Raw genomic sequence first — 24618 nt, forward strand, 5'->3', positions numbered from 1 at the left:
TAGAACTGAAATGAAAGGTACCTTTTAGGACAAATTACCAAAATATGAATTATACTTTTCTAAGAGTTTCTCTGCCCCTGGACAGTACCTATATGTGAGATGAGAATGGGTTGGGGGATTGGAAAGAGAGGAAGGAAGCATCTTAAGATGAGCCCAAATGGAGCTGGAAGACTATTCACCTCAGTTTTTAAAGAAAACACAATCCAAAATTCAAGGGAGAGGAGATTCATTCTCTAGGTTCTCACTATCATATCAAGCTGAAAGGAGAGCTCAGGAGTTCAATCCAGAGCATACATTTTTCCATGGTTTCCCAGCATGGCTACTCAGCTCTGTTTAATGGTGGCACAGTTTTGGCACAGTTGGGTCACAGCTGGAGAAAACTTTGAAATGAGGTAGTTTCTCATTCTTCCAGATCCTTGAATTAACAATCACAAAATACATTTGTGTTTTCCCAAATCAATTTCATATCCCAGGACAGAGTTAAAAGTAAGTAACCAGCCAAGGCCATAACCTAAAATTTATGCTAAAAGATCTGGATGAGAGAAAGAGGTAGAGAGACAAGGAAATGAAGAGACAGGGACACACACACACAGAAAAAGACAGACAGACAAGAGCAAGCACAAGCGATAGAGGGGCAGATGGGAGAGGGAACAAAAATCACTTTTTTATCCTTAGTGAAAGATATACACTCTGGAAGAAAACATCAGTAAGTCACAAGTCTTTGGCATATTTGCCTGTGTTCTTGAAACTTTTATCAGTCAGAATAATCATGTCAGTGGTCTGTCAGACACTTTGGGACACTTCATTTGGACTTACACAATAAAAAGGATAATTACCTCTTTCTTAAATTTCTTAAATCTCAATGTGACCCAGTATTTAATAATGTAAATAATATGGAGACTTATGGGAAGAGAGATGGTCAGCAATGCAAGAATCCAAGGCAACTTCAAAGGACTCATGGCGAAAAAGACTATTCACTGCGATGGAAGGCATTGAGGGAGTCTGAATACAGATTGAAGCATGCCATTTTTCACTTTATTTCCTCCATGGATTTTTCTTTAGTATAAGCAATATGTGTTTCTTTTCATGTGATGAACATGAAATTATTATATATTATATTATATATTAACATATGTATAAGATACACTTATATTCCCTGCCTTCTTGGCATTGAGGGAGGGATGAGAAGGAAGGAGAAAAAGCAAATCACAAAATGTCAGAAAACAATTATTAAAATTATCAACAAGAACAATTTTTTATTTTTAAAAAAGAGAAATAGATGAAAATAAGCAATGAGGTCATAAGTTTAAGATTCTATGGCTCAAATGAATATATTTTTTTGAGTTATGTATCATAACTCTACCTTGACTATATATATATATAAATACACATGTGTAGATATATATTCAGACCTGTACATGTGCTTGTTAAACTCATCACCATATACACACATGTCTTTGTGTGTATGTATACATGCATAATTAAATATGCATATATGAATATACTATGTGTATGTGTGTTGGTGTGTTTAATAATAAATGTGATGTGGGGGGGCATATGGTGATGATGATGGTGATGCTGTGACTACTTGGTATTGGTGAGTTTAATTAACTCACCAATAAACTCAAATATTGAGGAAAGGTTTTATTGGTGAACTTATTAAACTCACCAACACCAAATATTCCTAGAAGATTGTGTAATTAGATGGAAAATAATAATATAATAATAAATTTTTATCACTATTTCATACCATGCACCAGAACAATTTCTAACTGCATCTGAAATCTAAACAACCAATAAAGCAATTTAAATCTTGGAAAAAATGGGATTAATGCTTGGGAGGGTGGTTAACTTTGAAGAGGAGAGATCTTTTTTTCAATCAAACATAAAATTCACTGATGACAAAATTAATGAGTTTGATTTTACGAAGCTAAAAGAGTTTTGTAGAATGAAAACCATCTGGGACACCTGTGTCTAAGTACTTAACAAAGTTCTGGAAGGTAGAAAACACAATAGAGAAAATGCTGCAATTGAACTTTTCCAAGAAGGCCTCGTTTCTTTCCAATCTTGTTTCAAACATTTACTAGTTATGCAATCCTGAACAATTCATCTCAAGCTGCTTCATTTTTCTCATCTGTAAAATGGGAATAATAATAATAATGACACTTGCCTCCCAGTGCTGTTGTGAGAATAAAATGAGATAATATTTGTAAAGTACTTATCAAAATTTAAAGTGCTATATAAATGCTAGCTGCTGTGATTAAACACTGTTTGTTTGATTGAGTACTGAAGACAGTCTGTTACAAATTTATAGCTCAATAATTTAAGCAGCCGATGTTGTGAATTTGGCTTTGAGTCCTGCTTTGGCTCCATTTCACATATGTATCCTTCTTTCTGGGAGGCTTGTTTTTTATTAAAATATATTGTTGAAGTGAATATGTCTACAAAGTTTTCTCAGCCTTCTTTCTTATTTCAAGATGTTGGTGAGGTTGGTATTTTTATTCATTGTTCGGGTTTCTTAATTTTGTTAATTCTATACTCCAGTTTCTACAATCTTTCTGTGTCCTCCTTGAAAATTCTACTGTGACCTTAAGTGATGGATTATTCATTGGAAAGTAAACTTTTCACTTTTGGTAGTCTGTAATATAGTTTCTTTATACTTGGAGTATTAATAGTTTTATTGTGTTTCATCTTGGAGTCTTCCTTGTCAGAATACTTCAGAATGATTTGTATTTTTGCCAGTTGTTTTAAGTAGTTCTGAAAAAAAAATTTTTTCTTGGAAGCATCTGGCAACTTTTTTCCCCCTAAATTTTTTGGGATGTTAGTAATTTTTAGAATATTGGGTTGTAATCTAGATCCTGGGTCTGTTGCTTCTGCATATTTTCCATTAGTCTGAATAATTAAGTAACTTTTGAGTGTTAGTATTCCCAAGTGTTCCACATTGTGTACCTTTCTGTTTTTTGAAGAAGTGTCTATTTTTGGTTGTTTTTGTAAGTAGTTGTTTTTCTTAAGATTTCTGTGATATATCACATACTGACTATTTCCTTCATTATTTTCCCTTTTGAATGTTTTGATTATATATTAATTTCTTTATTATTTTTGCTTTAGAGTCTTTGGTTTTACAATTTTCCTGGAATTTCTGATTCTTCCTTAATACATTTGAATATTTCATTTATCTCTTTGAGGGATATATCTGAGAAAGTTTTGCATAATTTCTTTTTTCCAAACCCACTACTGCTGTTGCTCTCTGTTTATTTAATTGTACTATCTCTTTTTGCTATAATTTGGTTGAGTTTTTAAAGGTCATTTTTCTTCTCCTTTTTGTGGGATATAAAATTAGCTTTCTTCTGGTCTCTTTATTTCAACATCTTGGATTAGTGTCACTCTTGTATTAATTATTAAACTGTTTTCCAATATATATTTTATCTCCTAAACTTCTTGAGGGCAACAGTTGACCCATTCTATACTTCTATGTCTACATAATAGATATTCATTGCATTTAGAATTAAATAATGGAATCCCAGTGAATGATCTTAATTAGCAGTGTTAAAGACAATGTTTATGATTGGAAAATTTCTTCCAAGTATGCCTTTGATTACTGATTTTATTTGTTTTATAAACTGGCATAGACATTGTCTTACTAAATTAGGATGGTGATAATTCTACATGCTGGGACATCTGTCCAGAGGAGGAGCAGAGTTTCATATCTAAGTATTTGATAAAGGAGCTCCAAGAAGAATGGCTGCTAGCTAAGAGTAAATTATTTCTCTTTAGATCTTATACCATCTTTGTATCTCTTTCACTCATGTCACATTCTATGATATCCCATATTTATTAGTGAAACTCTGTTTAACCTTAAGTAGATTGGAAGCTTCTTGAGGATAGGATTTATATAATTTTTCATCTCCATAATTCTAATACTTATAATATTCCATAAAAGATAGATGCTTAATAAATATTTGCAGAAATGAATTGAAGAGAACACAGAAAATGTTTGCCATGGGAAACCAGATTTAGACTATAGGACTGTCAAGGACATAGATTATATGTTTCCCTGTGGGAAGCCTATAAGAGAAACAGTCTCAAATAGATAAAAATCTGAGACTACTCTTTTGACTCCTTTTCTGATCCACACTTTTCCTTATTAGAAAGATTTAAGCTCTTAGCAACCAGCAGTCAAGAAGTTAATATTCTCCACTTTGGTTAGGAATGCAGCTGTTGGGTCTCAAAAAGTGGTTTTAGACATTCAAGGCTGAAATATTCAGGGACTTCCTGACCCAGCAAAATATTCGCAGACTTAACTGATGATGAGGCAGCTACAATCCAACCTTGTACTCTTATCTTCACCTTAAAGTTTCTGAGGTTTCTGTGTGTTGTCTAAACTAATTGCAATATCTATGAAGCTGTAAAACTCTCTCTGTGTTTGTGGGTGAAAGGGAGTTTGAATTTTCATAAATAATAAACTTGTGACTCAATGTCACTTCAGAGATGCAGCTCTGAGTTAACAGTCAAGATCATTTCTTTATCAACTAAGCTATCTTAATCAGATTATCTGAGGATGATAAATAGATCTTGACATTTCTCTATCATGGAAAGTGTAGGAGAGAAGAAGTATTAGGTTGCCTACCAAATTGAAGATCTACAGAACCCTTGTGATGACCTCATTGTTGTATGCCTTTGAAACCTGAAAGTATACCAGCACCATCCAAGGAAACTGAATCCATTCCATTTAAATTGTCTTAGATAAAAACTTAAGATTAACTGGCAAGATAAGATACCAGAGACTGAGATCCCTTCTTCATCTGAACTGCCAAGCATTCAGACTACTGCAGAGAGTACAACTTAGATGGACTGGCCAAGTTGTTTGAATGCCAAATATGCATTTGCCCAAATATTATTTTATGGAGAACTGACACAAGGCACTAAGTGCTCACATGGAGGTCAGAAGAAATGATGCAAGGACATAGTCAAGGCCTCTCTGAAGGACTTTACTACTAATTTTTAGACATAGAGACACTGGCACAGGAAAATCTAGCATTATGTGCACAAATATCAAAGAAGATGCTATGCTCTATGAATAAAGCAGAATTGCAGTAACTCAAAAGAAATATGAAATGTGCAAACTTAGAGACTTCCCCATCCCAAATTTTCATACAGGCTATTTGTGCCCAGACTATGGTAGAGTTTTCTGAGCTTATATTGGTCTGATCAACCCCAGTCAGACATACACTGATCTTGATGTAGTCATGTCATTTTGATCCTCTTTGAGCTTGAAGGACAACACCCATAAAGTCCATTCTTACACATATTCTACTCCAGCTTGCACCAAGCTTTTCCTATTATAGTAGTTTTGACAGCTTCTAAGTAAGAAAATGCTACTCTGGAACACTCATTTTCCTGTCTTCATCTCAACTCACTTTTTTTTTTAGCCTAAAGAGGTCCAAGGTGGTTGGGAGATGGAGGGTTTACATTCTATTATTTGCCAACCACAAGCCTTAAGAAAAGAGTCCCCAGGGCCCAAACCCATAAAGGGATGAAAGGAAGAATGATAACACATAAAGATCTGGCTTTGGTTTTCAGCTGTCTTTTAGAAGCTCTGAGAAACACTGTTATTAAAGCACTTTTTTATGTGCATTTGCAGATCAACTTTTTTTAAAAGGTGTTCTAGTCAAAGAGAAAGATATACTACTTAAAGTAAGGGGAGGTTAGTTCTAAAACTGAAATTAAACCTTTTCTTTCTATTCTTAATCTTAGCCATCTTTCCAAAGCAATTCATGAAGGAAGGGATTAATCCGGAACTTTGGTTGCCTTAGAAATTTAAAGGTCCATGGACTTTGTCTCCAAATGACCCACACTATTTTAATCCACTGTGATTTATTCTGGCTATAGCTAAAAGATATGACAAAAGACTTTAAATCCCTTTTCCAATTCTCCAGTAGAGTTACACTTTTCCATTTCCTTGTATCTTGTTTTATCCATTTACATCAGATGAAAAACACAACTATTGGGGTTATTGCTTCCCTTTGTAATAAATGTGTTTTCAGGAATTAATATTTGGTATTTCTTTTCTGGCTTATGTCCCAGAATTCCAACCATCATAAAGAAAGAAGATTTTCTTAGATGGAGAAAATTAGCACTCATAAACAAGAATTTCTGAACATTTTAGTTTTCATTCTTTCTCAGTTTAGAATATATTAGTCGAATAAGTGAAGGAATGTACGATAGAACCTGGATTCAAAGATTAACTTCTCAAAAATTCATAGGATTGGGGGCAGCTGGCTAGCTCAGTGGAGTGAGAGTCAGGCCTAGAGACAGGAGGTCCTAGGTTCAAACCTGGCCTCAGCCACTTCCCAGCTGTGTGACCCTGGGCAAGTCACTTGACCCCCATTGTCCACCCTTACCAATCTTCCACCTATGAGACAATACACTGAAGTACAAGGGTTTAAAAAATATTCATAGGATGACTGATTCTCTTTATAGCAAAATTAAAAATGAAATAAGATAAAACAACACAAAATTAAATATCTCTTATGTACAAAGTACTGTACTAAATCCCAGAAATCCAATGAGAAAAGCAAGACCATCTTTGCTTTCAAGAAACTCATTTTCATGCAAATCAAAACAAATCTGAGGTACCACCTCACACCTAGAAGATTGGCTAAAATGATAGCAGGTGAGAGTAATAAATATTGGAGGGGATGTGGCAAAATTGGGAAATTAATGCATTGCTGGTGGAGTTGTGAACTGATCCAACCATTGTGGTTGGCAATTTGGAACTATGCACAAAGAGTTCTAAAAGACTGCCTGCCCTTCTATCCAGTCATACCATTGCTGGGTTTGTACCCCAAATAAATTATAGATAAAAAGACTTGTACAAAAACATTTATAGCCTCGCTTTTTGTGGTGGCAAAAAACTGGAAAACAAGGGTATGTCCTTCAAATGGGGAATGGCTGAACAAATTGTGGTATATGCTGGTGATGGAATACTATTGTGCTCAAAGGAATAATAAACTGGAGGAATTCCATGAGAACTATAAAGACCTCCAGGAATTGATGCAGAGTGAAAGGAACAGAGCCAGAAGAACATTGTACACAGAGACTGATTCACTGTGGTAAAATAGAATGTAATGGACTTCTCTACTAGCAGCAATGCAATGGCCCAGGACAATTCTGAGGGATCTATAGAAAAGAATGCTCTCCACATTCAGAGGAAGAACCACAGGAGTGGGAACACAGAAGAAAAACAACTGCTTGAACACATGGGTTGATGTGGACATGATTGGGGATGTAGACCTGAAAGGACCACACCAATGCAACTATCAATAATATGGAAATAGGTCTTGATTGATGACATATGTTAAAACCAGTGGAAATGCACATCAGCTATGTGGGGGGCTTTCAAGGGGAGGTGAAGGGTAAAGTAAGAACATGAACCATATAACCATGGAAAATTTTTCTAAAACATAAAATATTAAAAAAAAGAAGAAACTCATTTTCTAATTGGGTTGTTAGCATATATGAGAGGTTTCTGCTGTACACAAGAAGAAAAGATTCTGTAGTTTTTATAGTACTAGGGCAAAGCCTCTCTTTTAATAGAATTTCTATTGATAAAACCCAATTTGTTTCTGATGGTGAACTTCTTGGAAGAGCCAAGGATTTTGGTGTTGAGAACCTTCTTTCCTAGGTCTTCAATTGCTAATGACATAATGTAATACTTTTTGAAGGGCTCATTTTGCTAGAACTTCTAAAATGGGATTCAAAACACACCCTTGAAGATTTCATTTTGTTGAAATCGTTAAAATTTTATTCATCTGCAAAATGGCTGTATTACCTTTGAAGTTAAAGAGCTCATGATCACTTTTGAAAATGAAATCAGTAAATAGCTATTCAATTATATATCAACTCCATATCACCAGTGCAGAGAGGTAACCCCCGGTTTTCAAAAGCCATAGCACTGTAGTAAAATCCCTAACAGGTTTTAACTAGCCAGAAAGATTTTGAGTAAGAGCCCAAAGTTAGGCTGTTTATCTCTTCCCTGAGGACTTGCCTAAATGCAGAGAACCTTAGCCTTGTTCAATCTAGAAAAAAAATCTCCTAATTTCATTAGGAATAGCCACTAGTTGATGGCATTTGTTTCTTTCTTTTACCATAGTAATTTATAAAAGTGTCTAATAAAGGTATGGAGGAATTATGATTTGTATGCTAGAAGAAATAGCCGCATGGATGAATGAGATAAAATTAAGTGTGTCCTTCTCAAGGTAGAGCATCCATCTTCCCCCCTGCTCCCCAATTAAGAATGGAATGTATAAATAAGTCTGTTTTAACTTCAAGGACACCATCAGGACTCAAGAAACAAGGAGAATGATATGTCACTCAGCCTGTCATAAGCTTATTATTTCTTCTTAACTTTACCCCTCCCAACTAGAGGCTAGTGGTGAGTTCATTGGGGTAGAGTTTTTACCTAGATTTTAAGTCCTGGCTCTCATACAAAGAGCACCAACAGAGGAGGGAGTGGGGGAGTCTCGCATCAAGAACCTATATAATGTTTGTATTTGTACCCAGGCATTGCATTTGTCACTAGGAAATTTGTCCATTCTCATCAGAAAGAAGAAATAAACTTCTGTCTCTTCTACTTTGTAAGGATGGGTTACTGGGGGGGGGGGGCATCTTTATTACTACAACTTTCACTTTGTGATTCAGGTTTTTTCTATTTGAATGGGTGGGGCACTTGTGTTCACTTTTTATCCCATACAAATGAAATAAAGAATTCCCTCAAAGATATTTGCCCCAAATTTATGCTCTTATCATTGCATTTCAAATACACTCTTGGTTCTAATAATAGTAGCATTTATACATTGCTTTTTTAAAAAGGTATATACATTTATTAAAATGGATCATTTTAAGGCTTAAGAGTCATCCTGAAGAAAATAAAAACAATTGACAAAACTTTATATGTGGCTAATGGGACCCATTTTGCAAGAATAAATGCTAATTGTGAAGATCCTGACCTGTATCCCTCCATACCCACCATCTCTATGTTTTGTAGTTGGAATTTACTTATATAAAATTAATAGCAACCCAATAACCAGCATAAAGATGCTTGGCAAAATACAAGTACCTATAAATAATAATGCACTTTGCCTGTTGTCAAGAAAGAAGCTAGGGGGCAGCTGGGTAGCTCAATGGATTGAGAGTCAGGCCTAGAGATGAGAGGTCCTAGGTTCAAATCTGGGCTCAGACACTTCCCAGCTTTGTGACCCTGGGCAAGTCACTCGACCCCCATTGCCTACCCTTACCTCTCTTCCACTTATGAGCAAATACACAGAAGTTAAGGGAAAAAAAAGAAAGGAAGGAAGGAAGGAAGGAAGGAAGGAAGGAAGGAAGGAAGGAAGGAAAGAAAGAAAGAAAGAAAGAAAGAAAGAAAGAAAGAAAGAAAGAAAGAAAGAAAGAAAGAAAGAAAGAAAGAAAGAAAAACTGATTAGCCCAAGTGCCTAAGAAACACAGTCATAAGTATTATATTATATATACAATAATGGTAAAACTTTTGCATTTAGCCCAGTCATTATCTTTTTTGTTGCTCTCTCTGAGGTGAGGGAGCCTCATTTCATGAATGTCTTCCATCTAGGGCAATTAAATTCTCTTGACAAGAAGGAGAGAAATTTTGACTTTTTATAGAGAATGTGAAAGAGAAAATGGAGACATTCAGACAGAACACTTAAAACTGGTTCTGTAGTTTATAATGTGCTATATGTGTGTGAATATAAATGTATGTGTGTGTAAATATAGGTAGATGGAAAGACAAACTATAGCTCCAAGGTAATTCTATTAATCCCTATTTAGCTTCATCTGCTTTATTTTCCTTACCCTAGATTTAGGCTTTTATAACAGGTTTTGACTCTTTATTTATCTCAGAATAAACTCCCAGAGACCCTAATGGCCCGAGGCTAAACAGGGTCTATTTATTTCTGGAAAGAGCTGCCTTCCTAGAAGTAGTTATATGTCAGTTTTATTTCTCAAACCAAGAAACTAGACTATCTATGATGTGAAATGTACATGTCCCCCAGCATTGATTTTGTACAGGTGAATATGTCTAACTAGTGATTTATATACTTAAAATAAACAAAACTATATAGATACTACATACATGTGTACACACATATATATTGATTGATATAAATATGTATAGATAGATAGATAGATATAAATGGATAACCCATTTCAGTTGCAGGCTTTAACTCTTTTCTTTGAAATTGTAGACATAATTAACCCTGTAATAGCATGATTCATCAAAATTTCCCTTATTCTTATCCATTTAAAGAGGCAGCATAGGGGAGTAGAGAGAGCACAGAATTTATAATCTCAGGGCTATGTATGAAATCTGATTCTTACCACTATGTGATAGTCAGTAAATTTTCTCCTCTTTGAGTCCCCATTCCCTCATGTGTGAAAGAGAGGTGGGGCTTGATGAACTCTAAGGTCTCTTCTTGCTTTAAATCTCTGATCTCTGTGTGAAGCATAGTAGAAAGTTCAATTTCCTCTTTTAATCACAACACAATTTATATTTCTCTTTCTTTTCATTGGAAATCCATAATCAATTTCATAGGTAAGCACATATTACATACTCTTATCATGGTTTTTTATATATAACTATAGCATTGTGTTACAGTTTGGCTCATTGCTTTGCCAAATAAATACCTTGACATATTACTTTGAACCAATTCTCTTTTGTTTGTCTCTGTACAGAAAGATCTATGTTACTTGTTATAGCCATTTCTTTTCTGTTAGTGCTTCATGCTATTGCCAGTGGATCTGTTCTATCCTACTATGCTCTCTCCTTGAGGATGTCCTTGCTTTCTCTTCATTTTCCCCTCCCTTCTCTATTTTGGAACCTTGGCTTTTATAATTATAGCCAGTTAATGGCCAGAAAAATATGTCTGCATTTCCTTTCAGGATGGCAACCCTTCTACATCTATTTTGTTCTCCTGTCTTAGATGGTTGTGTTCTAGGATATTTGGAAACACCAGAATTATGATTGCTGATAAACTAAATATTATATTGGTAGGCTTCTGTGATCATCAGTAGGGATGATTAATTCATTTTTTATTATACTTTACATTCAATTATCTACATGTATAATGTTAAAATAACATAAAATGGGTTATTTAAGATCTACAGTAACTACATTATTAAAGATCTACAGTAACTCATTTATGCAATAATAAGCTGCATTTTTGTTTACAATTTTTAAATTTATAGTCTTACAACTAAAGATTTCAGAAAGTGAGATTGTTTCTTTTTATAAATATCAATTTATAGAGGCTTGTGAAGAACTTGTTTTGGCATTGGTACTGCTTTGTTAATTTGTTTTTCATTCTCAAATTTTAGGCTATTCACATAATTATTATTAGATTAGAGACATTGAGAGATCATTTCTCCCTGCATAGACTTCTGGTAGAACTACAAATGAAATATCTAGGTGAGATGAGATTCAGTCATTTTGTTTATAGACCTGGGCATGGCTTATAATGTCCCTTAGAAGAAGACATGAAGATTTTATAACTACTAATGGTATTCACCCACCTCACACCAAATCTTGTCTTAATTTTGCTCTAAGAAAGATGTAAGGAAATTACCTCTTTCAAAATTTTTTTCAGTAATTGATGAAATTATATTTAAAGCTTCAGGAGTATTTTTGAATAGGGAATATAAATGTCTGACCATTAGAAAAGTATGTTCCATATTATAAATAAAAAGTTGGCATTTTTGATACATATTAATGGTCTAGAAGTTGAGAAACTGTGAACCAGCCATTCTCTTATTATTTTTGCTTTTATTTTTAAATTAATTATTTTATTTATTAAAATGTATTTTTTCTTTTCTTTGAGGGAAAAAATAAAGAAAAAACTCCCATATGTATATTCAAACAAAACAAATTATCACATTGATCCAAAAGATATGACTCATTCTCTACATTAAGCCTATTTTCCACTCTTCCAAGTAGCCTATTTATCACTAATCCCCTGGAATTGCAGTTGATTAGAGTTCTTAAGACTTTCATAGTTGTTTGTCTTTTCAATATTGTTTTTTAAACATTTATTAATATTCATTTTTAACATGGTTACATGATTCATGCTCCTCCTTTCCCCTTCGCCCCCCACATTCCCCCCACCCATGGCCGATGCACATTTCCACTAGTTTTGTCATGTGTCCTTGATCAAGACCTATTTCCAAATTGTTGGTGGTTGCATTGGTGTGGTAGTTTCAAGTCCACACCCTCAATCATGTCCACCCCGACCCATGCGTTCAAGAAGTTGTTTTTCTTATATGTTTCCTCTCCTGCCGTCCTTCCTCTGAATGTGGGCAGCGTTCTTTACCATAAATATTGTTGTTTTTGTATGAATTTTCCTAATTCTGCTTACTTTCCATTAGTTCATACATACATACATATATATGTATATTGCACACATATATACATCCTCCCTAATTTTTTGAAACCATCCCTTTTATCATTCCTTTCCAAATTCATTTTTTTCTTAATTGCTCCTTGAACACCCTTGTGTGCTCATGGCTCCAGGTACCCAGAGTGAAGCCAAATTCTGAAGTACAGAGAAGTAACAATCAATTTTGAGGTCCAGATTAAAATATACCAACTGAACAATATTGAGTATTTATTGAAACTTTTTTAAGAGCTTAATAAGTTATTTCCTGTAAGGGTTGCAGAAATAAAACATATGGTTCTTGCCCTTTCTTTAGGAAACTAACAAATGTATAGCATAAAAGGCATTATGGCACTAAGAACCTAGCTAACCCACAATAATATAAAGGCAAACAATGAAGTAAATGAGTATAACTTCAAAGATGGGAGAGTGAATCATATCTCCCCATGTCAGTTAGAGAATTTAAGGGCTATAATCACAAAATGAGTTCTGTATTATTCAATATGATGAATCTTTGTTAAAAAGGAGGGTTCCATTTCATAGCTACCAGGAGGTTGAGTAAGGGATTCATTCAGAAACAAAAATTATTTTACTACCACCACCCCCAAATAGAGCAAAAATTGATTATTTTTTAAAGGGATTCATATTTCATTTTCAAAAGGTATTGTATTATATATATATATATGTATATATATAATACAATACCTTTTGAAAATGAATATATATATATATAATGACTTCTTTCCCCTTCTGGTCTGGTGCACCTCCAATTTATAAGCCATCTGATTGGGCCCAAGGCATCAAAAAAAAAGAAATTTTTCTTAACAACAAACAAATAATTCCATCTGATGTAAGTGATAATAGTTTCAAAGTCTCCTTTGCCAAAGGACCCAAGTTTTGGCCATTTCAAGAGTGCCAGTCTTTTGCTAGATATAGTGTACATCTTCTATGAAGCAGTCATATGACCCACTGCTATTAGGAATGGTTCCTTTGTGTTCATCAACTATCAGCAGATAGAAATACATCCTTCTTGGCCTTAATGTCTTCTTTATACTGTTGCAAGAGCTTACAAAGAAAAATTTTAGAATTTCCCTAAACATGACCTTTTCTAGTAGTGAGTACCACTCCAGAATTCCATATCAACAGCTTTAGTTCTAAAGACTGTCCTATTTATTATTAGCTGGCTGATGTTCTACTAAATGTCCTGTGGTCATTTGTGGTTATCACTGAGGTTATCACCCCATCAGGAACAAGGTAAGCCACATGTAGGACATGGGACTACAGGGAGAAGAGCTTTACTGAATCAACACATAAGCCTCTCAGGAAGGTAAAAACCAAACCTGCCCAGGCACCTACAGCATCTGTGTTGGCAAAATTCATGACCAGGAATCCTGACATCCTGCCTACTGAGTCAGTATGAAGACCAGCTACAAGCTCCAACAGTTCAACTTTTGATTTTGGTGGTAGGAAAAGAGTGAATGGCACAGGAAAAGCAAGAATGAATGGATGACAATTACATTAGTCTCTCCTCAAGTCTATCCATCTTCAGAAATACCATGTTTTTGTACAAGGAACCATCATCATTCTTGCTTTCTAGATTCTCAATGTCCTCATTATTCTTAACTCCTCAACCATTAGAAACTGTCCTCTTTAAAGTTATTGTGATTTCAAATGGCAAATGTGATGGTCTTTTCTCATTCTTTATACTTCCAGATGTTTTTGTACCAAGTGACACTGGTGACTGTCCTGTCCTCAGGCATGCTTAAACTATCCTTTTTGGGTCTTCATGACATCCCTTTTAGTTCTCTTCCTACATGTTGGACTGTTTGGCTGTCTTCTTTTTTGGATCATCATCTTTCTCATGCCCTCTAAGGTTGATGTGGGGGTATGCCTGAAGTCTCTTTTCAGGTTGCTCCTCTTCTTTCTGCTCATTCTCTTATTTTGTGGGTTAGTCAGCTCCCATAGGTTTAATTAAAAAGAGTAGGCAGATGAATCCCATATAAATCTATCCAATCCTAAATGCTTTCCTAATTCTGTACATTTCTAAATTGATGTCCCATAGGCATCTCAAATCCAATATATTTAAACCAGAATTTATTACCTTTGCCCCAAATGCTCTCCCTTCTTCTAAACTTCCTATTTCTTCTGAGTATGCCAACATCTGCCAAGGTACCTATGCCTACAATCTCATTGTCATACTTTACTCCTCAATCTTACTCATTCTATAAATTCCTTCTGTTGCCAAATATTTTGGTTTCTGTCTTTGCTTCACTTTTTATATCTTTCCCTATTTCTCTACTTACATAGTTAACACCCCCCCCACTTCAGATTTGTCCCCATCTCTCCACACACATATTTACCACTCCACTTCAGGCCTTCTCAAATGGTTTATTGTAGTAGCCTGCACATTGGTCTCCAGGCCCCAAACCTCACCTCTTTGTAATTCCTCCTCCACCCAATTGCCAATGACTTTCTTGAAGTTTAAGTCAGGCACTGCTGCTCTCTCTTTTGGCTCTGAGATCAAATATTATTTCACTATTATTTCCTCTCATCCTTTTTATTTTCCATTTTGAGCAAGTTTCAATGCATACATATTATACATATTTATATTAATATATGTGTGTAATACATATAGTTATAGATTAAATAGACAGACACAGATAGATAGATAGATAGATAGATAGATAGATAGATAGATAGATAGATAGATAGATAGATAGATTTAATATTTGGAGACTGGTATATGTATAGAAAATGCATCTATGACTTCACCAATCTATAATTCTGTAATGAAGAAGCTCCCTCTACAATTGATATGTATGTTCTAGTCCTGACACCAAACTGTGAACAACTTGAATATGTCACAATGGGAAAAAATTGGGTTAAAGTTTTTTCTCATCTATCAAATCACTAAGCAGGAGTAGAAGTTCTCTAAGCCTGTTCCAGCTGTAAAATTCTATGCCTCGATAGTGCCTTCTCTCACCCTGACTGATCAAGTTAATCTACTGTTTAAAAAAGTGTTTAAATGTCTCAAAACTGAATGGTAAAATCTTGAAAGTCTACTATGTTATATTAGAGATTAGGTTTTAACCAGTGGGAAAACCCCATCTTAAAAATATTACTTTAGCTTGACTTATAACGTCTTTCCAGCAGACAAATCCTGTCTTATCTTCCCTTCTGCTTCCTCCCTCCTTCCACCTCCCCATTTCTTTTCCCATCCTCTTCTTGTTCATGCTTCCAGAGTTTGATGGATATACTTTACTGATACGCATTAAGAGGGCAGCCTAAATGATCCAGTGAAATATTTCTCATTACTAAGCACTGTTCCACAAGTGGACATGTGGACATTAAAATCCTTTCTGAAAGTCTCATAAAGGATTCTAATACCCATGAGAAATCAACCTGTAACATCAGTGACCTAAATAGCTATGGCTTACAGGCATTATAAGCACCACTGATTAAAGTAGAGGGACAAGACATTTTCTCCCATATTTGAACACTTATGCTTTATTTCTTTCGAACTTTACTGCTATTTTAAAACATATGACTAGTAAGACTCAGCACGACTATGCACCCTAGGCCTATAGCCTTTGAACCCTTACTAACATGGCTGGCTTAGATAAGAGCCCAGTAGCATCTCATCTTCTTTCAAGTGTCATTCAATTATTTACCAAGAAACCCTTCCCACTTGGGGTTCAGGAAAACAGTCAATCAGTGAGAAACCAACCATTAAGTAGATTGTTCCTGCTTATCTAAGGAACAATGGAAGGAGAAAAAAATGCCAGTTACCTTATGCCACATATTTTACAAACATATCATTTGACCTTTACAAGCCTTAAAACCTTTTGCCACTTAAAATGCTGAGTCAAGACTCACTGACAAGGTTTATTTTCTGTTCAGAATTTAGCTGTTAAAGAAGCCCTGCTCCTGTACCATCTCTGAGTTCTCTCTAGCTCCTGGCAGATCTTTACACTCCTACATCATCACATGGGGGAATTAAATGAGACAAGGACCAAGGCCTATGAAGCTGTGATGAGGTGAAGGGAGCCACAGGAAGGCCGAATTTAGAAAAGCAGAGGGGTACAGTCAAAGAATGCTGATTTTGCAATCATGAAAACCTAAGTTCAATTATATCTTTTGACACTATTTGCTGCATGCCTATAAACAACTCATTTAACTTTTCTGAAACTCTTTCTGCAGAAGAAAGATAGTAGTATGTTTAGTATTTGGCTAATGGCATTGCTGGAAAGTTCACAGGCCATAAAGTACATTAAACTCTGATAAATGTCAATGCTGCTACTACTACTACTACTACTACTACTACTACTACTACTACTACTACTACTACTACTACTACTACTACTACTACTACTACTACTACTACTACTACTACTACTACTACTACTACTACTACTACTACTACTACTACTACTGCTGCTGCTGCTGCTACTACTGCTACAACTACTGCTACTATTACTACTTATTATCATTATTATTATTGTTATTATTATTATCTAAGAGTTGGAAGGGACCTTATAAATCACTAAGTCCAGTCATATTATTTTATATGTGAAGAGACTGGGTCCCACAAAGGTTCAGTCATTAGTCCAAAGTCACACAAGTAATAAGAACCTGACTTCTTTCTCATGGAGTTAAGTACCTAGCAGATTCTCTTCCTTCTTGCCCCTACTCCTCTCTTCAAATTTGAGGATTTCAATGTAGTCAATGCCCTCTGGTCAGCCTGATAGCCTAATCCCTCAAGCTTCCAGCTTACCATGACCCATTTAAGATCTCAGCTGCCAGACTCTCTCCATTCCAATCCATCATTTTTACTAATCTGCCAAAAAAAATTTCCAAAGGCATAGGTCTGAATATTTCACTTTTTCACTCAAAAATCTGAAGAGGCTCCAAATTATTATTAGGTTAAAATTGAAATTCTCTAACCTGACATTTAGGATCTATTGTATTATGGCCACAGCCTACTTTTCTTTCTTTATAAAATAAAAATGATTTTTTCCCAATTAACAAGCATTGGTTTTATTTCCCTAACCATTCCTCTCCTCAATTAGAAAATTTAAGACAAATTCCCACAATAATCATGTCAAAAATGTATTTGTCATTTTGCAGGTTGAGTCTATCACTTCTTCTTGTTGCAGTTTTATAAATAGTTTACCTTGATTCTGAGTCTACTTTTCTCAAGAAAATTTCCATACTTAATATTCCAACCAAACTATTGCATTCCCTAAAACCACCATTTTATCTGCTGCCTACATGAACTGAACATAAGCATATCCAGACTGGAAATACATTCATTCCCTCACGCCTATCTCACAAATCTTCCTTTAATGCTCAGGTGATATTACATTTGGGAAATCTTTCCATATTGCTATATAGTTGTTATTATTCTTAACAGTAACAATAATAGCTAGCGTTTATATATTTCTATTTTTTAATGATTTGTAATTTATAAATATTATCTCAGTATTTTCTGTAGATAGTATTCTTATCTCTGTTTTACAGATAAGGAAACTGAGACAGACAGAAGGCAAGCGACTTGTTCAGGGTTACAGAGCTAGAAACCTGAGTTTGAATCTTACATCAATCACTAAGCATGGGGAGCAAATAAGATCCAATATCAGAAGATTGCCTAATTCATGTGAGAAACATAGAGGTCAAGATTAGACTTGAAGAGAAGGAGGTATGCAGGTAGGGATCACTGATGTTGGAGGTTTTCTAGGGTTTTTTTTTTTTGCTTGCTTACTTGCTGTAGTTACTAGTAAATGACCATAGACAGGACTCCAGGGGGGTTAAATAGATGTTTTTAACTCAAAAGATCAAAGAACTTTAGACATCATCTCATTTGAAAGGATGATTTTTATAGGTAATGAAGTTGGGATTCAAAGTGGCAACTAAACTTGCTCAAAGTCACAGAGCAAGTTATTGACAGATTTAAGGCTAAAAAAGCACATTTTTAGATTTCTACTCAATTTTTTTCCACTGAATCAGTCTGGCAACCAAATTGTTAAAATTATTTACTAAATTGATAATCAATCTATTTAGCTATTTATCTACCTATCTCCAACATGTCACTGGTATATTAGTGACTCTAATGTGTAGTTAGCACCTATTTCCATTTAGTGGTATTTATAGTATTAGAGTATTAAAGATTGTACGAAATATTTTAATTTAGCCTCTCTTCATGTCTAACTTACTCTTTGGGAGTAACATCTTTAAAGACATTAGGATTTCATATGTAGTGTTCACACTGAGCTACCTCCTTCTTATTCACAGTATAAGTAGCCTGGAAGACAAATGCGTTGGGTTCTAGGTAGCTAGTGGGTCCACACTGTCAAAAATTATAATTCATGAAAGCTCATCTGTAAATTTATCCTTAATTGCAATCCAGATGATACAATTAGGTCAAAGAAAAGATATTCACTGAGATGGCCTTTTAAAAACAACTAACTATAAACCATTTATCCCATAAACCTGAGGCACACTATCCCACAAATACATGTAGCCTTAGAAGGAAGAGCAGGCAGAATATATAGGGTACACCAGCAGAGAGGTAATTGCAAAAGGAACACATATAGCTAAGGGAAATCATATTTCAGATGCCGATGCTCAAATTTCTTTCTCTTTTTGTGCAATTCTCATGCTATTCCTCTTTCCTCATTTCCCCCAGGATACAATTTCACTTGGGCACTTTGCCCAGTTTGGGTCCTCTGTGCCTGTTTCTCTCATCTTCTTGTTTCCTAGTTGCTAGATCTACTCCTTCTCAACCTGTGTAGGTAGCTATACTCTCCTGTGCTTTTCTTGGGCAAGTGTCTCCTTCTGGGTGAGTAGCTTTTCTTCAAGACACCCCTGCCAGTGAGAGAAAACTGGAGAGAAATTGTCCCCCTACCAAAAAGCATAAAGTGTGTTTGTCCTCTTCAGTGCTGAGTTCTACTTCCAATCTATCTCTTTTCTTAACTACTCAAGCTCTTGCTTTGCTGAGCTATTTTTGGTCTCAACTCACTCCTCAGACACTATCTTGGTTTTTAAAGATCAACAGGGACAGGGCTGATCTTTTCACCAGCCAATGACTAATCATCCTATAATTCTATTAAATTTGATTGAAGGATTGTCATGAAGGCTTAACAGGATCTACACACTATACTTAAAGATCTTAATACTTCACTATTCCTGCCAGCTTCCCAATATATTTTGTAATTGAACCAACACTTTTTTTCTCACTTTCTCTTTATTCTGTAATATCATCAAGAAGCATGAGGATAAATCAGTTGATCACAGTCTTGTCAACTGGATTCAGTCCCTTGAGCCAGATTCAGTCAGGACAACTTGAGCTCATGCTCAATCTCTGACCTGTAGTGGCTGTGTGATTCTAGGCAATGTGCTTAACTTCCAAATTCCAAGGCATGTCTCAAAAACTAGAAATTACAAAGCATGGGTCAATCTAAATTGGTTAAAGGAATATCTTTAACTTAAACTTCCCTTTACTATTGAAATATTATTATCATCTACAACTAAATCCAAGAAAAAAATATCTAAACTTAAAAAAGAACCTCAAGTCTCTCAACTGAGAAAACATAACTTTAATATGCCATCTTCATTATATGAACATATATATGCATATATGTTTACATACATATGTATATAACAAATGCTACATTACCAGAGAGTGCTAAATGAAGCTACAGAGATCAGCTCCCAGTATCTCAAAATAAAATCCTGCTTTTGTGAGCATCAGAAAGTTATACAAATGACTATCTAGCCATGGGGATCTGTTCTCTTGGTTTCCATTAAAGCAGATTTCTTTGGCAAAATCTGTTCATTTTTATACCTTATCTCAAAATATCTCTTCCAATCTATCATAATAATCAAAAGATACACATGTTCCTATTCTCCTATATTTCAGGACCTCATGACAAAACATTTATTGAACCTTCAATTCAATATCCAAATACCATTTACATAGGTAGTAACAGATATAGGCTTTGCACTATAACTCATTAGAGCTTAAGAGATCTGTTTTCCTGACTTCTTTTAGGGCAAATAACGTTCTGTTTGCTGTTATTTATCATGTGCCTTCAATGTCTTGGCGTCCTGCATAACCATATACACAGTGAGTTTTTGGCCCTTTAGACATTTATACTTAAGAATCATTGGACACATCATGCCCATCATACCTTTACTATCAGTTTCCAAACTCTAAGGCGAATATTGCCAGGTATTCTCAGTATCAACTATTTCTGCCAAGACCAGGGTAATCTAAACAATGTATTTATTAAATATGGTGATTGTGTCCCTCTCTCTGTCATTTAGCTTTTTAAAGTATGTTTTGAAAACTCAGGTGTTATTCTGAGTAAGATCTACAGCAAAACACTGATCATACAAGAGCTAATTTTCCAGTGTGTGGATTATTCAGGCTCAGACTTCTATATTTTATAGCAGTAATAAACAAACAAACAAACAAAAAACATGGGATTCTCATGTAATTACAAATGTAAAGTGAGATAAATTGGCTCTTACAGTTATGGCAGGTGGCCCCGCTGTATCCTGTCCCATCACAAGTGCACTTGAAGCTGTCCCAGGTTTGGGAGCATTTACCACCATGCTCACAGTGATTGGGCACACATCTGTCAAAACAAGAGACAAACAGGAATGAACCAACCAACAAACAAGATTTATGAATGGCCAACTTCCAAGCTGCCTGGGCAATATATCATTTCAATGCCAGTTTGCCTTACTGAAGCAATTAATCCTTGTTAGTTTAAGCAGATTAATATGATTCATGATGGAAGGTGCCAACTGTACAAAAGATGATGTATCACAGGTCTGGTGTTTCCCAATTTTGAGCAAACAGCAGAAATTAACAAACTGTTGGAAGATGCATTTGCATATCAGAGGTTGAAAATTATTCTTGTCTCTATACAAAAGAAGATACTTGCTCTGCCATTCTCCTGGGAGGAGGATGGAGATAAACCACCTCGCATCTCTATGGTATGTTCCATGGTATGACTAAGCTAGTCAATACAAGGAGATCTTTTATAATACAGGCTATATCAAAACTCTCTATACTATTCCTACTTTGTTAAGCCCTTTATATACCTACTAGTTAATGGGAACCACAAGGAACATGCCAACGAGTGGAAATTGTTAGAGTTATATCATATACCAGGCTGTTTCTTGACAAAATTGTTCAGGAGCTGTAACTTATTTTTGATAACCCTATCTTCTCTTTTACCACCCCATCCTTTTGTAACCCATAATGTAACCCAATCTTTCTATGGCTTCATAAAACTTACTGATGACTCATAGAGGCAGCATAGTATAATAGACTGAGCACTAAATTTAGAGTCCAAGGACCTAGGTTGGAATCAAAGCTCTAATATCTTACTGAGTTGTTAGGAGCAAGACATAACTTCCCTGTTCCCTGGGCCTCAGTTTTCTCATCTACAAATAATGTTTTTGAATTAGAAGACATCTAAGGTTTCTTCCAGTTCCAAATATATGGTTTTGTGACTTTGGGTACTAGTGGATAAAGATTTAATGTGTGACTTTTTTCAGCATTATTTATATTCTAATTGGTGACTCTAAAAGACTGAAAAATCTTCTTGATTCAAATGAATGAAACCATGGTGGCAGAAGGACATGCAATAGAAGTGGGAAGGGGATACTATCCCAGATCTTTTTTGATGACATCATATGGATATTCATAAATTTGGTTCTAAATTAAGATATGAATCGAGATCTCCTAAAGAAACAGACATAAATATAGACCTACCATTTCTTTTTGGTCGCCAAAGATTTGGTGTTTTATTTACTATTTAACACTGGTCACAGACTAGGTAGACACAATTCTGCCAGTTCACTGCTTTTATATAGAGAATAGAGACAGAGATGGGGGAAGATATTTATCCATAAACACTAGGGTGAATTTATTTATTAATTTGTTGAACTATTAATTTGTTAAGAACTAGCCATGTGCAAAAGCAGAATAGCTGAATGGACTTGAGTCAAAAAGAACTAAATTCAAATCTCATCTTGGATCCTTACTGCCCATGTGACCCTGGGCAAATTCCTTATCTTCTATTCTACTTCCCAGGACTTAAATACTAAGTCACAAAAGGGGAATCAAAGGTCTTTTACATGTTCACTTATGCATAAAGCACTATGTTGAGAAAGATGCAAAATGGAATAATATAGTCTCATTTAAAAAAAAATTCTTACTGTCCATCTTAGAATCAATATTGGATATTGGTTCCAAAGTAGAAGAATAGGAAGGGATAAGCAATGGGGATTAAGTGACTTGCTCAGGGTCATACAGCTTGGAAGTATTTGAGGCCAGATTGGACCCAATAGCTCTCATTTCTAGACTTGGCACTCTATCTACAAATCACCTAGCTGTTGCCATAGTCTCATCTTGAACAAAATCCAATGATAATTTCTATGATGCACTTATATTGCCTGACACATATTAGGTACTTCATAAATGTTCCTTCTCTCTTTACTCCCATTAGTATAGATAAGGTAATTTCTACACTACTATAATATTATTAGGTCAGAAAATGGAAAAAAATCCAAGATGGATACAAGGTGTGCCAAAGGAGTTCATAGAAGGGACAGGATGCATCAGGTTGCCACCACATGGAAAGCTTTCTGGAATTAGTAGTATTTGATCAGAAACTCTGAAAGATAAGTAATACTCATTCAATACTCAGTAATACTCACTCAAAGATGAACCAGTTAGTGAGAGTGAAGCTACAATGTTCTGGTCACAGGGAAGAGCAAAAACAAAGAAAGGAGATGTAGAAAGAGCTCTGTTTGGAAAGTCTCAATGACAGAATTTAGAATTGGAAGGAGCTTAGACATTATGTGTTCCAACCCTTCAAATTCTGTTCAAGGATGCAAAAACATTATATTAAGCTCTGATACAGATTCTTAAACAAACAAAAAATGAAAGATAGTTTTGTGATGGTTTGTATGTTTGCTATATGCTAGATATTATGCTAGACATAAAGGATACAAGGAATAAAATTGAAGGCTCTATTCCCAAGGAGCTTACATTTTAATGGTGATTAATGATATCCTTTAATATGTACAAAAATACTGAACTGATACAAAGCAAAAGAGAAATTATTTTCCAGAGGAAGAGAACATTTGTGCCTTGGGGAAAGGTGGAGGGGTCTGTAGGTACCATGGGTGGCAAGTAGTGCCTCTCCTTTACTTTGAAGGAAGTTAGATAATCTACAAAGTGAAAGATAAGAAGAAAAATACCAAAATGAGGGGCTACCTGTGCAAATACAAATGCTAGCACCTATGAGAAGTGATGTTGCCAGGCTAGTTTGCACATGAGTGAAGGAAAGTGATATGAAATAAGGGAAGTAAAAAATGAAGCCCATGGGGAGAGCTAATTTGTGTAAGGTTATACAAACTGTATGTGGTAGAGGCAAAATTAGAACCCATGTACTTTTACTCCAGATCCAGCAGATCAGTAATTCCAATGCCTCATGAGCCCTTGGAAGGAAGGGATTGGTTTTTGTTTCTTTTTTGTATACTTCATGATTAGTACCAATATATCTGGCACATAGTAGATGCTTAATAAATATTGTTTGATTGATATCCTGCTGATAATTGTATATGTCTTGTGGCATTTTCAGGGAGTCAGAGTTGGATTAAAATCATGCATAAGGCTGTATCAAATTGACACTGGGATAGCAAAACAAGTATCTCACGGGTGAGATCTATCTTGCTTAGAAAGGGTTGGAGGATGAGACATGCCCCAAGACAGCTAATATAGAAAACAGCTTGTCTGTTGTTTATTGAGACAAAGGCAGAACAGGTGAGCATTTAGGCCTTTAGGATAAACCAAAGCATGACTAATTTATTTTAGATAGTCTTGGCCCAGATCTCCATGGGATAGAATCATTCCACCATGGCTTTTGATGCTCCATATTCATTAATGTAAGTCCTGATACAGACTGTTTAAAAAAACCCAGCAAAATAAAAATATGGTTTTGCAATGCTTTATGTATTTTAAAAAACAGCAGTTTTCTCCAACTAATGATTTAAAGAGCTAAATTTAGCTAACTCTAATTAACTCAGGTTAATATTAGGGTGGTAGACACAGAAAGATAGAATAAAAAGAACACTGGACTTAGAGTTGGGGAAACCTTAG

At 35.2% G+C, this 24618-nt stretch overlaps 1 protein-coding gene across 1 annotated transcript in view; it reads right to left on the reverse strand.

The window, feature by feature from the left end:
• The window catches only part of CNTNAP2 (contactin associated protein 2), a 1887185-nt gene that overhangs the window by 1008219 nt on the left and 854348 nt on the right, over window positions 1–24618 (reverse strand). The window contains exon 13 of the mRNA XM_044678981.1: window positions 20970–21076. Within this exon, the coding sequence (XP_044534916.1) occupies window positions 20970–21076 (107 nt within the window). The remainder of the gene's footprint in view (window positions 1–20969; window positions 21077–24618) is intronic.

This window comes from Gracilinanus agilis, chromosome 5, assembly GCF_016433145.1.
Source record: "Gracilinanus agilis isolate LMUSP501 chromosome 5, AgileGrace, whole genome shotgun sequence".
Taxonomy (NCBI): Eukaryota; Metazoa; Chordata; class Mammalia; order Didelphimorphia; family Didelphidae; genus Gracilinanus; species Gracilinanus agilis.